General features: G+C 32.6%; 1 protein-coding gene and 1 long non-coding RNA gene across 2 annotated transcripts; both read left to right on the forward strand.

Moving 5' to 3' along the window:
* The first annotated feature begins 1,197 nt into the window (after nucleotides 1-1,197).
* On the forward strand, nucleotides 1,198-3,132 carry LOC136275515 (neuronal acetylcholine receptor subunit alpha-7-like). The gene has a single exon (XM_066084960.1). The coding sequence runs from the start codon at nucleotides 1,701-1,703 to the stop codon at nucleotides 2,892-2,894; it is 1,194 nt and encodes a 397-aa protein (XP_065941032.1). The 5' UTR covers nucleotides 1,198-1,700; the 3' UTR covers nucleotides 2,895-3,132.
* Nucleotides 3,133-5,582: 2,450 nt separating this feature from the next.
* Nucleotides 5,583-6,766, forward strand: LOC136275838 (uncharacterized). The gene is made up of 3 exons (XR_010714335.1): nucleotides 5,583-5,944; nucleotides 6,137-6,256; nucleotides 6,676-6,766. It is a non-coding gene; the product is annotated as an uncharacterized lncRNA (long non-coding RNA).
* The last annotated feature ends 5,760 nt before the right edge of the window (nucleotides 6,767-12,526 follow it).

The raw sequence follows: 12,526 nt of genomic DNA on the forward strand, positions 1-12,526 counted from the left end.
GGGGGAAAACTGCTATACAACACCGGTACTGTTGAATGACGATTATCCTCTTCATATGACATATTCATTTGGATCACGGCTCAAACATAGAAAAAATCAATTGTCAAGTTCGTTCAATTTATTCACTTAGACCAAATATGCTTAAGAACTCATTACATCGAATTTTTTTTATTAGAACTAAATGTTGTCAGCAAATGTTGTCAGCGGTGTTGATTTGTGCTCAGGTCCAAACACTGTTTCACTTTCGGTTTGCCTGAGTAACTGCATAGGAGAGTTGATTGAAATCAACTCCCAATAAAACAAGCATTCTGAGAGTATTGCATAAGCAATACAAGTCCCCTACCGGTTTGTATTATTCTATGAAAGCTTCCAAGCACACAACTATTTCAGAGCTATTGTAAACGAGATGTCATGCTTTAATCAGAGATAAAAGAACAGAGGAAATTAAAACTATATAGCTGATATAGAAATTATATACAAAATAGGTAAAATAATACTCTTTATTTCATCTCCCGTAATTTCGCCAAGTCTATTCTGTATTCGCTGGTAAAAATTTGTGAAAACAATGCACTGTTATGCACAATATCATTTCTTACCGTCTTTTGTACCCCGAATCAAACCAAACAGTTAAACAGCCCAACCCGACAACGAACCCGATTGTAATAATACAAAAAAAAAACCCTGCCGATTTAATTTACAACACAATGTTTGACACTATTTTACAGAATTTATTTGTTTGTTAGAAATGATAAAAGGAATGGTACAAGTAACGCACGATATTATCACTGACTACATACTGGCCTCGTTTATTCAGTACACACCGAGCCCGATAACGAATCCGAACAATAAAAAATTGGAATATAAAAAATTAATTTTTCGAAAATATGTCAATCAGACGCTACAAAAGTGTAAACTTGATCTGTAGTTTGACATTTTGAAGCTGTTCAGCAAGTTTAATAAGGTTACCTCCCGCATTGTAACAAAGTAATGTGGATGAAATTGACCATTTTAGGGGGGGGGGGTTACGATAGAACATTATTACCCTGCGAACCCTTATTTATTGAGTGAGTGAATGCATTTTCTTCTATTGTTTTTTATCGTTTCTATGCTAGCCAAGGGTACGACATTCAGAGAGAAACAGACAATACATGTATACTAAATAACAGACACTGTTTGAATTTTTAAAAGAAATTTTACTTCATTTTAAGTATCTATTTACTAAAAATCTTAAAAAATGTATTAATGCTAAATGTTAGCATACACATTTAGAATGGGACGAAAAACGGAATGCCACACGTGAGCTTTTAAATTTACCTTACGATTAATGGCTGTGCTTGCTCCTTCATTAATGTACTATTGAAGCTTTGTTAATCAATGTTATACTATTATCATGACCATATAAAGTTAACAAAATAATATTAGTCAGATGTTCTACAAACGAATTTACATGAACAGTGATAGGTTTTTAAATTATTTGCTCAATTAATAGGTCTATTTCGATATTGTTATTACTGATGGAGAATCGATATTGAATAATAAAACGTTTACTTATTGATTCGCTTTATACTTTCCGTAATGCTTTTTAAGTGTGCCTATTGCTTAGATTATTGTACTACATTGACAGATTGATAGATGTACGCAACTAAAACAGAATACTTCATATTTTTGGATAGGAACTATATAAATCTGTTTTTAACAACATGCTCGTAACAAAACTCTTTTTCCCTATCGTACTTTTTCAGACGTGTTTCGTAAATGGAAAAAAGTCCCAGGCGGAAATTGTTTATGGTGACTTGTTTGCGGACTACAATAAAAATATACTTCCACAGGAGGAAAGAAGTGTACCCGTTAATGTAAGTATGACGTTTCTTCTCTTCGGGATTCGAGAGTTTGACGAACTGACCGGGAAATTTTCTGTAATGGCTGCGTTTTACTTAACTTGGACAGATTTTCGATTAAAATGGAATGCTTCTTTGTACAACAATACAGACGTATTGGTGATTTCCGAAAGCAGCAACATTTGGACACCAAACCCTGTTATTGCAAATCCTTATGATAGTATGAAAGGGTTTGTCAACAATATGTTCCCCGTGACTCTCAATAATCAAGGAAAAATTATCTGGGTACCTGGTGACATCATATCGAGCGTATGCGACGTAGATGTGACGCATTATCCTTTCGATGTTCAGATCTGTGAATTAGATTTTGTATGCTGGGGGTACTCATCGTATTCTCTTGTCCTACACAGTCCCACGAAAGAGCTACCATTGACCCACTACTCAAAGCACGGAGAATGGAGATTAGTTAACACAACAACCAAGTCCACGAATGATGGCATTTCGTCGGTCAGTGTTAAAATAGCGATGCGGAGACGACCGATGTTTGTTGTACTAAACTTAATTCTTCCTGTAGTTTGTATGACAGTTCTTAATCTGTTAGTTTTTGTTTTACCGGTCGAAAGCGGCGAGCGTGTGTCTTATTCAATCACTGTTCTCCTGGCCATTGCAGTGTTTTTCACACTCGTGGGCGAAAATCTGCCAAAAACGTCTTTTCGGACCGCAATAGTATCTTATTTTCTGTTTTCCTATCTCATTATTAGTACAGTTATATGTGCATTTGTAATACTAAGTTCGTCTCTGTACTACGCCGATGCAAAGCGACCCGTTCCTAAACTGTTGCTTCGAGTACAGGAGAAGCTCCGTTCAAGAAAATCCCATAGAGAGAGGAAGTATGCGCTTAAGGAAAAAAGTGATGACGTATTGTCCGACGACGAGGATATTTTGACGTGGAAAATTCTGTCGCGTTGGTTTGACAATTTCGCACTTGGTATCTGTGTCATAGCAATTGCTGCTTCTATTACTGTGCTTTTCATCATAGTGCCAAGGGAACAGTAAAACTTGTATATTTATAATCACAAATCAACGGAAAAATATCTAAATATGTGTTTTATTATGCCAGCACAGTGAATTGTTCTTCTGTATGAATAAACTGCTTAAAGGAGCGACTTAACAGGTTGATTTTGGTGTATTCTTATTTAAATAAGCATTTCACTTAGTTCAATTATTTCACTTACCATTAATTGTGATGACAATATATTAACTTATTATTAACTCATTGATTTATTAATTTTAGTACACCTGTAGATATATTTCAGCTTTTTTCGAATTCTTATTTCTTTTATACATTGTAGTAAAACATATAACATATGATTAAAACAAGTTTTTTGCAACTGAATGTGTATTTTTTTTTTCTTTCTTTGCATGACATTTTTTAATTTACCCTTTCTTGCGTTTTTGGTCATGACCGTGAAAACCAACCAGTAAAATGAAGCTAAATGGTGAAATCCATAGCCCTTTGATCAGACCGTAAGGGGGGGGGGGGGGGCAATATGGCTATATAGTGTAAATGCATTTAATGATTTGAAATCGTCTCTACTCTTACACATCTGTAAGATAAAGTGACTTCATAATTATATTAAGCAGGAAGTCTACTAGAAAATCAGTTTAGACTCTAGTATAGGGTGGGGCCAAACTTGATGTTTAGTGTTAATGCTTATAATGTTTAAAAACTGTCTTCTCTACTTCCACTCACCTGTAAGGAAAACTGAATTAATGATTTTGTAAACCAAGATGACCCCTCTCAGAATTATAAAATCCATGTCTCCCGAGGTAAGGGCGAAAATAATCATATAGCAGTAATGCATTTAATATTTTAAAAACTCGCCTTCTTCACTACTGCTTATACTGAATGAAAACGGACTGCATATAAAGAAATAAAATAAAGCCATCTATCAAAATTTTAAATTTCATGTCTCCCAATATAGGGATTTTAATCAAGAACCGGGCCAAAACACTCATATAGTGTATAGGGGAGGGGTTGTTAATGCAGGGTGTGACAAAAATAGTCATTTAGTGTCAATTAATGTATATAATGATTAAACAACGTCTACTGACACAGAAAAAAATGAAGAAAAAAATTAAGCTTTCATCTTAGATAAAATTTAAGCGAAATGTAAGGCAAGGGTTATGGCTGAGGGGGGAATATTTTATTCTGCTTAGGATTTCAATGAAAGAAATGAGTAAATTCATATTTAAAAAAGAAAAAGAATGAAGCTCTCTATTAAAGTTAAGATATTATGAAACCATTTAAAAATAATTTAAGGGGAGTTAATAGAGTTATCTTTTCTTGCATCTCCATAATGGAGTTGTCTACTTTTGCTTGCTTGTATTTAGTAATTTATCATTGATATAATTACACTTTTTTTAATCTCATAAAAAATCAGCCCCATGTACATATACATGTATGTACTGTTGGTCTTTTTTGCAATTACTTTTATATCAAATTTAGTAATGATTTGTGATATATTTCAAAAATATTGACCGAAACGCCCAGAATTCAAAGAAGAATTCGGAGATTATTTTGCTTCATCCATATTCTGACGTGAACCTGCGGTAAGAGAACCTACGATGAACCCTCATATGCATTTATGAAAACACACACCTCCCTTTAGTAACACTTGGTATGAACACGACACACTTTTCGTCTGTTGAGATGCGAGCTTGACTTGATTAAATTCAATGATGAAAATAAACCACGAAATAGACTGTCTAGCCAATACTTAAATATATGAGAAGCAGCTGCATTTTGTTTAATATTTTAACATCCGGTAATGTAATTAAGTTAGAGGTGTTTACGCCCATATGTTAAGCAGAAGTGCAGAAATGTTGTTCGAATAACAAAGCTAAAATTTAGAAGAATAGTTTGCATTCCCTACTAGACAGATCTGTAATGCGATCAGTATTATTTTAATTAATAAAGATTTTATTCAAGTATATAAGAATTCATTAATGCAATCAGAATTATCTTACTTTTTCAGAACCTCTTGGTGTTTTATTTTACTAACATAATTTGCCACCACGATATTTATAAGTTCATTATTTTGTGGTTAAAAGTTCTGCTACATATTAGCAATATATTTCTAAATCTAACTATAACATTACAAAATTGCTACAAAGCTTCTCGATTTCCATAAATGTCTACTGTTTCAAATCAATCATGAAGGAAGAAATTTAGACTTTACAATCAAATAAATAAAACATTCTACGCGATGTACGTGGATTAATTGTGAATGTGGCGGTAACCTTTTTAAAATCATCAGTATTTTGATTTCACTTAAACACGACAACATGCATTAATCGCTTAAAAGATTAATGTATCTATAACTAAGGCATAATTATCCGATTTCTGTTTCATTTCAGAATTCTTGGTAAGTGCATATTTACGAAAATGAACAAATTCCGATTCAAATATAATTCACAAATATTTTCAGAATATTCGGTATATCTTAACACTGTCTCCCAGGCCTAGCGCTTCCAGTACTTTCAGTACTTTGATTTATATTGTTTGCAATGGCTAAAGAAGTTGCAGAAATGAAAGTTTTCATTTGAAAAAGCTATTTTTAAAAACTATTTCAATATTTATTCACCACATAGCATTTATTTGGCAATGCATAAATGTTTTCTAAATCCCCGTAATTGACCCCCTAAAGTGAAATATGTTAAATTCACTATCCTTGCCAATCTGACACTTAAGGTGGAAGGCTACATCGTCACAACATGTCTGACTTCCGTTCGAAACGCCATTGTGTTCCGGATTGATAACATTATGTCGTGGTACAAAATAGCTATACACCGTTTAACACTGTTTAATTGAACTCTTCTAACTAAGGAGATGAGATAGGAATGAAATCACCAAACCCTTAGAAAATATGTCAATTTTCTTCCTGTTTAAAGATTTTAACTAACATTGATTATCAGCTGTTTTGTACGGAAAACGCGGAATCTAAATAATATACCGTTTCCCTGCTCTGCTGCTATTGGCAATACATTTTTGTCATGTCATCTGCAACAGACGATAATACATATGTGACGGATTATCGATATAGGTAAGCAGATGTCAAATTTTCATTTAAACTATATATGTATGATGAATATAAAACGAAAGTACCGTAGTACGATCTCTTGAATTGATCCTAACTTTCCAAATTAAAAAAAAAAACATTTGCAGCAAAAGACTTTCATTGAAACCTTGACATTAAACTAATGTATTTTGATTAACATGATTAAAATAAATACAGCTAGGTAGCAATAGCAGTGGAAGCCCGGATTTGCAAGCCAAATGAGGGAAAGACAGAATTCTGAAAAGGAGCATGTTTTTCATTTCCACACATGCATGTGTATTACAATGGACATCTAATGTATGTATTAATATGCGTATGGTTGTTGTTTATAATTGCTATTGTATATAAAAAAGTAAAAGGCAATTTATAATATAATTAAGTGCTAATATTTTGTTTTAAAGAGTTAAATATATATAATGCATTCATCAAAAATATAATTTTTTAGCTTCAAACATTATCATAAGCACTACTAATCTTATATCTACATATTTAGCATAGACTTGTTCCTTTTTTTAAAAAATTTCTTCGTGATTTTTATTAATTAAAAAATTGATTCCAAGATATTTGAGACCATGTAAAATAAAGAAAGACAACTCATAAACAGGATCTTTCATACCAAGATTTTTGCAATAATTAAGTATTTCCTTTAATTTTTCAATTTCATTCAATTTCTTTTCTTCATCCCATTAACCAACGAATATTGTTTATATTTTCAGGCTTTTGTGGGATTTTTGTCCAGCAGTTTGCCTTAAAAGAATTTTTTTATATTTTAGTTTCATATTTATGTGGATTCCAATAAAAATCATACAAACTTCATTCATGATTTTTTTGTTGTTCATTTCTAAACTTTATAACATTTCACATTCATAAGAACTTTAAAACAGAAATGTTTAAAAATTTGATAAATAAGGGGTTATCTGGAACCAGACTGATATTTTAAAAATTCTCTAGAAAATAGTGTATTGTATTTTGAGGTCTATTATTATTGAATACTGTGCCTAGCAAAGGTAACAATTGCATGCAACAAAAATCTCCTGCACTTATTTGGTGAAGAGATGCCCCTTAATGAAACTCAAATAAAGAATAAATACCTTGTTATTGAACATTACTTTAAATATATTGGCAATAATTTACAATTTCATTTTACAAACAAAAGGATGATTAGTTCATTGTTCAGCTAATGTACCTCCTTTCCCAATTAATCGCTAAATGTGTCAATGCCAAAACTTTGGAATCAAAAACATTAATTCTGTAGAAACATGTTCATATCTTTTTTTACAATTCTAAATATTCTTGATCATTCAAATCTATGTTACGTGATCATCTGCATGAGTATACTTTCTCATAAAGCCGTTGTGGGAAAATAATCTCACAACCTTTTCAATATTACAATATTGCTATAACAACCATGCATTAATATATTATGAAAAATGGAGTAATTGATGGACAATCTGTGTGTTGACTCATTACGGAATACAATAACCATATACCACCAAGCAAATATTCAAGTTCAACCGGTGCTGTTGAATGACGATTATCCTCTTCTTATGACATATTTATTTGGATCACGGCTCAAACATAGAAAAAAATCAATTGTCAAGTTCAAGTTCAATTTATTCACTAAGACCAAATATTTTGATACAAGGGGAGCATACGTGTACAAATAAATAATAAGCATAAATAGAAATCTCTAGAGTTATACAAAAATAGTCATACAGTAATAAAGTAGTTTAATGGACGTCAAGAAATATAAATCATATATAAATGTGTGAACGCATTATGAAATCGCAATGACATATAAAAGACAATGTTGCCATAAAAACCAGGCTGACACTATCAGCCACTAACGTACAAGTCAATAAAAACATAATTAAAGTACCGAGAGTACTTAAACAGAAAATTATATTTTACGTTATCATCGACATAATTAAATAAATATCAAAATAATTTATGCATAAAATCAATAAAGTAAATAAGTTGTCTGCTAAATTTTATGGGCATACTGTGGTTTCATCAATATTCGCTGAATACCAATTTCCGTGGATTTCGTTGTTAAGTTTATCCATGAAATTAAATGTTCATTGAAGTGCAATTTCTACTATCATTTTGTATTGATAGGTTCATTGGCCACGAATTTACGTATCATTGAAACTGTGATTTTAACTTTTGCCACGAAAATTGATACCGTTGAATATTAATGAAACCAGAGTAGTGGCAGCTAGCTTTAGTCTAGATTAATGCATAAATAAGTTTTCTGCTAGCTTATACTGGCTAACTGGCTGTTAGCTTTGCTTTGTGCCTTAAACGATGTGGACGGCTTTACTTGCATTTACTGTTACAGTATTAAATACCTGTAAAGAATAAAAGTTAGCTCAGATCAACAAAACAACGGTCATAAAAATCACGCATTCGCCGATCTTCAAATAAGTTTGACTTTGTTGTCTTCCTTTAAATTTACAGCTACATTCACTTTTCTAACTCTAAATATAAACAATGAAAAAGTTATAAAACCAATGAAAAAAGGTTACCTCGTGCATTTTAACAAAGTAATGTGGTTGAAATTGATCATTTTCGGGGGGGGGGGGGGGGGTTACGATAGAACATTCTTACCCTGTTAACACTTATTTGTTGAGTGAGTTAATGATTTTTCTTCAGTTGTTTTCTATCGTCTCTATGCTAGCCAAGGGTTCGATATTTAGAGAGCAACAGATAATCCATGTAATAACAGACACTGTTTGAATTTTTAAAAGAAATTTTACTTCATTTTAAGTTTCTATTTACTGAAGATCTTAATAACTAACATTTAAACATTCTGAGAAAAATGTATTAATGCTAAATGTTAGCATACACATTTACAGTGGGACGAAAAACGGGTTGCCACACGTGAGCTTTTAGATTTAATTTACGATTAATGTCTGTGCTTGCTCCTTCATTAATGTACTATTACTTATTAGGTTAGTTACTGACTCACTACGGAAATATATTGGGTTGATCAATCTCATAGATGGCGAGGCGAAGTTCTACAAACGAATTTACATGAACAGTGATAGGTTTTAAAATTATTTGCTCAAATCAATAGGTCTATTTCAATATTGTTATTACTGATGGAGAATCGATATTGCATAATTAAACGTTGACTTATTGATTCGCTTTATACTTTCCGTAATGCTTTGTAAGTGTGCCTATTGCTTAGATTATTGTACTACATTGACAGATTGATAGATGTAGGCATCTGAAACAGAATACTTTATATTTTTGGATAGGAACTATATAAATCTGTTTTATACAACATGCTCGTAACAAAACTCTTTTTCCCAATGGTACTTTTTCAGGCGTGTTTCGTAAACGGAAGAAAGTCCCAGGCGGATATTGTTTATAGTGACTTGTTTGCGGACTACAATAAAAATATACTTCCACAGGAAAAAAGAAGTGTACCCGTTAATGTAAGTATGACGTTTCTTCTCTTCGGGATTCGAGAGTTTGACGAACTGACCGGGAAATTTTCTGTAATGGCTGCGTTTTACTTAACTTGGACAGATTTTCGATTAAAATGGAATGCTTCTTTGTACAACAATACAAACGTATTGGTGATTTCCGAAAGCAACATTTGGACACCAAACCCTGTTATTTCAAATCCTTATGATAGTATGAAAGGGTTTGTCAACAATATGTTCCCCGTGACTCTCAATAATCAAGGGAAAATCATCTGGGTACCTGGTGACATCATATCGAGCGTATGTGACGTAGATGTGACACATTATCCTTTCGATGTTCAGCTCTGTGAATTAGATTTTGTATGCTGGGGGTACTCTTCGTATTCTCTTGTCCTACACAGTCCCACGACAGAGCTACCATTGACCCACTACTCAAAGCACGGAGAATGGAGATTAGTTAACACAACAACCAAGTCCACGAATGATGGCATTTCGTCGGTCAGTGTTAAAATAGCGATGCGGAGACGACCGATGTTTGTTGTACTAAACTTAATTCTTCCTGTAGTTTGTATGACAGTTCTTAATCTGTTAGTTTTTGTTTTACCGGTCGAAAGCGGCGAGCGTGTGTCTTATTCAATCACTGTTCTCCTGGCCATTGCAGTGTTTTTCACACTCGTGGGCGAAAATCTGCCAAAAACGTCTTTTCGGACCGCAATAGTATCTTATTTTCTGTTTTCCTATCTCATTATTAGTACAGTTATATGTGCATTTGTAATACTAAGTTCGTCTCTGTACTACGCCGATGCAAAGCGACCCGTTCCTAAACTGTTGCTTCGAGTACAGGAGAAGCTCCGTTCAAGAAAATCCCATAGAGAGAGGAAGTATGCGCTTAAGGAAAAAAGTGATGACGTATTGTCCGACGACGAGGATATTTTGACGTGGAAAATTCTGTCGCGTTGGTTTGACAATTTCGCACTTGGTATCTGTGTCATAGCAATTGCTGCTTCTATTACTGTGCTTTTCATCATAGTGCCAAGGGAACAGTAAAACTTGTATATTTATAATCACAAATCAACGGAAAAATATCTAAATATGTGTTTTATTATGCCAGCACAGTGAATTGTTCTTCTGTATGAATAAACTGCTTAAAGGAGCGACTTAACAGGTTGATTTTGGTGTATTCTTATTTAAATAAGCATTTCACTTAGTTCAATTATTTCACTTACCATTAATTGTGATGACAATATATTAACTTATTATTAACTCATTGATTTATTAATTTTAGTACACCTGTAGATATATTTCAGCTTTTTTCGAATTCTTATTTCTTTTATACATTGTAGTAAAACATATAACATATGATTAAAACAAGTTTTTTGCAACTGAATGTGTATTTTTTTTTTCTTTCTTTGCATGACATTTTTTAATTTACCCTTTCTTGCGTTTTTGGTCATGACCGTGAAAACCAACCAGTAAAATGAAGCTAAATGGTGAAATCCATAGCCCTTTGATCAGACCGTAAGGGGGGGGGGGGGCAATATGGCTATATAGTGTAAATGCATTTAATGATTTGAAATCGTCTCTACTCTTACACATCTGTAAGATAAAGTGACTTCATAATTATATTAAGCAGGAAGTCTACTAGAAAATCAGTTTAGACTCTAGTATAGGGTGGGGCCAAACTTGATGTTTAGTGTTAATGCTTATAATGTTTAAAAACTGTCTTCTCTACTTCCACTCACCTGTAAGGAAAACTGAATTAATGATTTTGTAAACCAAGATGACCCCTCTCAGAATTATAAAATCCATGTCTCCCGAGGTAAGGGCGAAAATAATCATATAGCAGTAATGCATTTAATATTTTAAAAACTCGCCTTCTTCACTACTGCTTATACTGAATGAAAACGGACTGCATATAAAGAAATAAAATAAAGCCATCTATCAAAATTTTAAATTTCATGTCTCCCAATATAGGGATTTTAATCAAGAACCGGGCCAAAACACTCATATAGTGTATAGGGGAGGGGTTGTTAATGCAGGGTGTGACAAAAATAGTCATTTAGTGTCAATTAATGTATATAATGATTAAACAACGTCTACTGACACAGAAAAAAATGAAGAAAAAAATTAAGCTTTCATCTTAGATAAAATTTAAGCGAAATGTAAGGCAAGGGTTATGGCTGAGGGGGGAATATTTTATTCTGCTTAGGATTTCAATGAAAGAAATGAGTAAATTCATATTTAAAAAAGAAAAAGAATGAAGCTCTCTATTAAAGTTAAGATATTATGAAACCATTTAAAAATAATTTAAGGGGAGTTAATAGAGTTATCTTTTCTTGCATCTCCATAATGGAGTTGTCTACTTTTGCTTGCTTGTATTTAGTAATTTATCATTGATATAATTACACTTTTTTTAATCTCATAAAAAATCAGCCCCATGTACATATACATGTATGTACTGTTGGTCTTTTTTGCAATTACTTTTATATCAAATTTAGTAATGATTTGTGATATATTTCAAAAATATTGACCGAAACGCCCAGAATTCAAAGAAGAATTCGGAGATTATTTTGCTTCATCCATATTCTGACGTGAACCTGCGGTAAGAGAACCTACGATGAACCCTCATATGCATTTATGAAAACACACACCTCCCTTTAGTAACACTTGGTATGAACACGACACACTTTTCGTCTGTTGAGATGCGAGCTTGACTTGATTAAATTCAATGATGAAAATAAACCACGAAATAGACTGTCTAGCCAATACTTAAATATATGAGAAGCAGCTGCATTTTGTTTAATATTTTAACATCCGGTAATGTAATTAAGTTAGAGGTGTTTACGCCCATATGTTAAGCAGAAGTGCAGAAATGTTGTTCGAATAACAAAGCTAAAATTTAGAAGAATAGTTTGCATTCCCTACTAGACAGATCTGTAATGCGATCAGTATTATTTTAATTAATAAAGATTTTATTCAAGTATATAAGAATTCATTAATGCAATCAGAATTATCTTACTTTTTCAGAACCTCTTGGTGTTTTATTTTACTAACATAATTTGCCACCACGATATTTATAAGTTCATTATTTTGTGGTTAAAAGTTCTGCTACATATTAGCAATATATTTCTAA

This window comes from Magallana gigas, chromosome 5 (genome assembly GCF_963853765.1).
Source record: "Magallana gigas chromosome 5, xbMagGiga1.1, whole genome shotgun sequence".
NCBI lineage: Eukaryota > Metazoa > Mollusca > Bivalvia > Ostreida > Ostreidae > Magallana > Magallana gigas.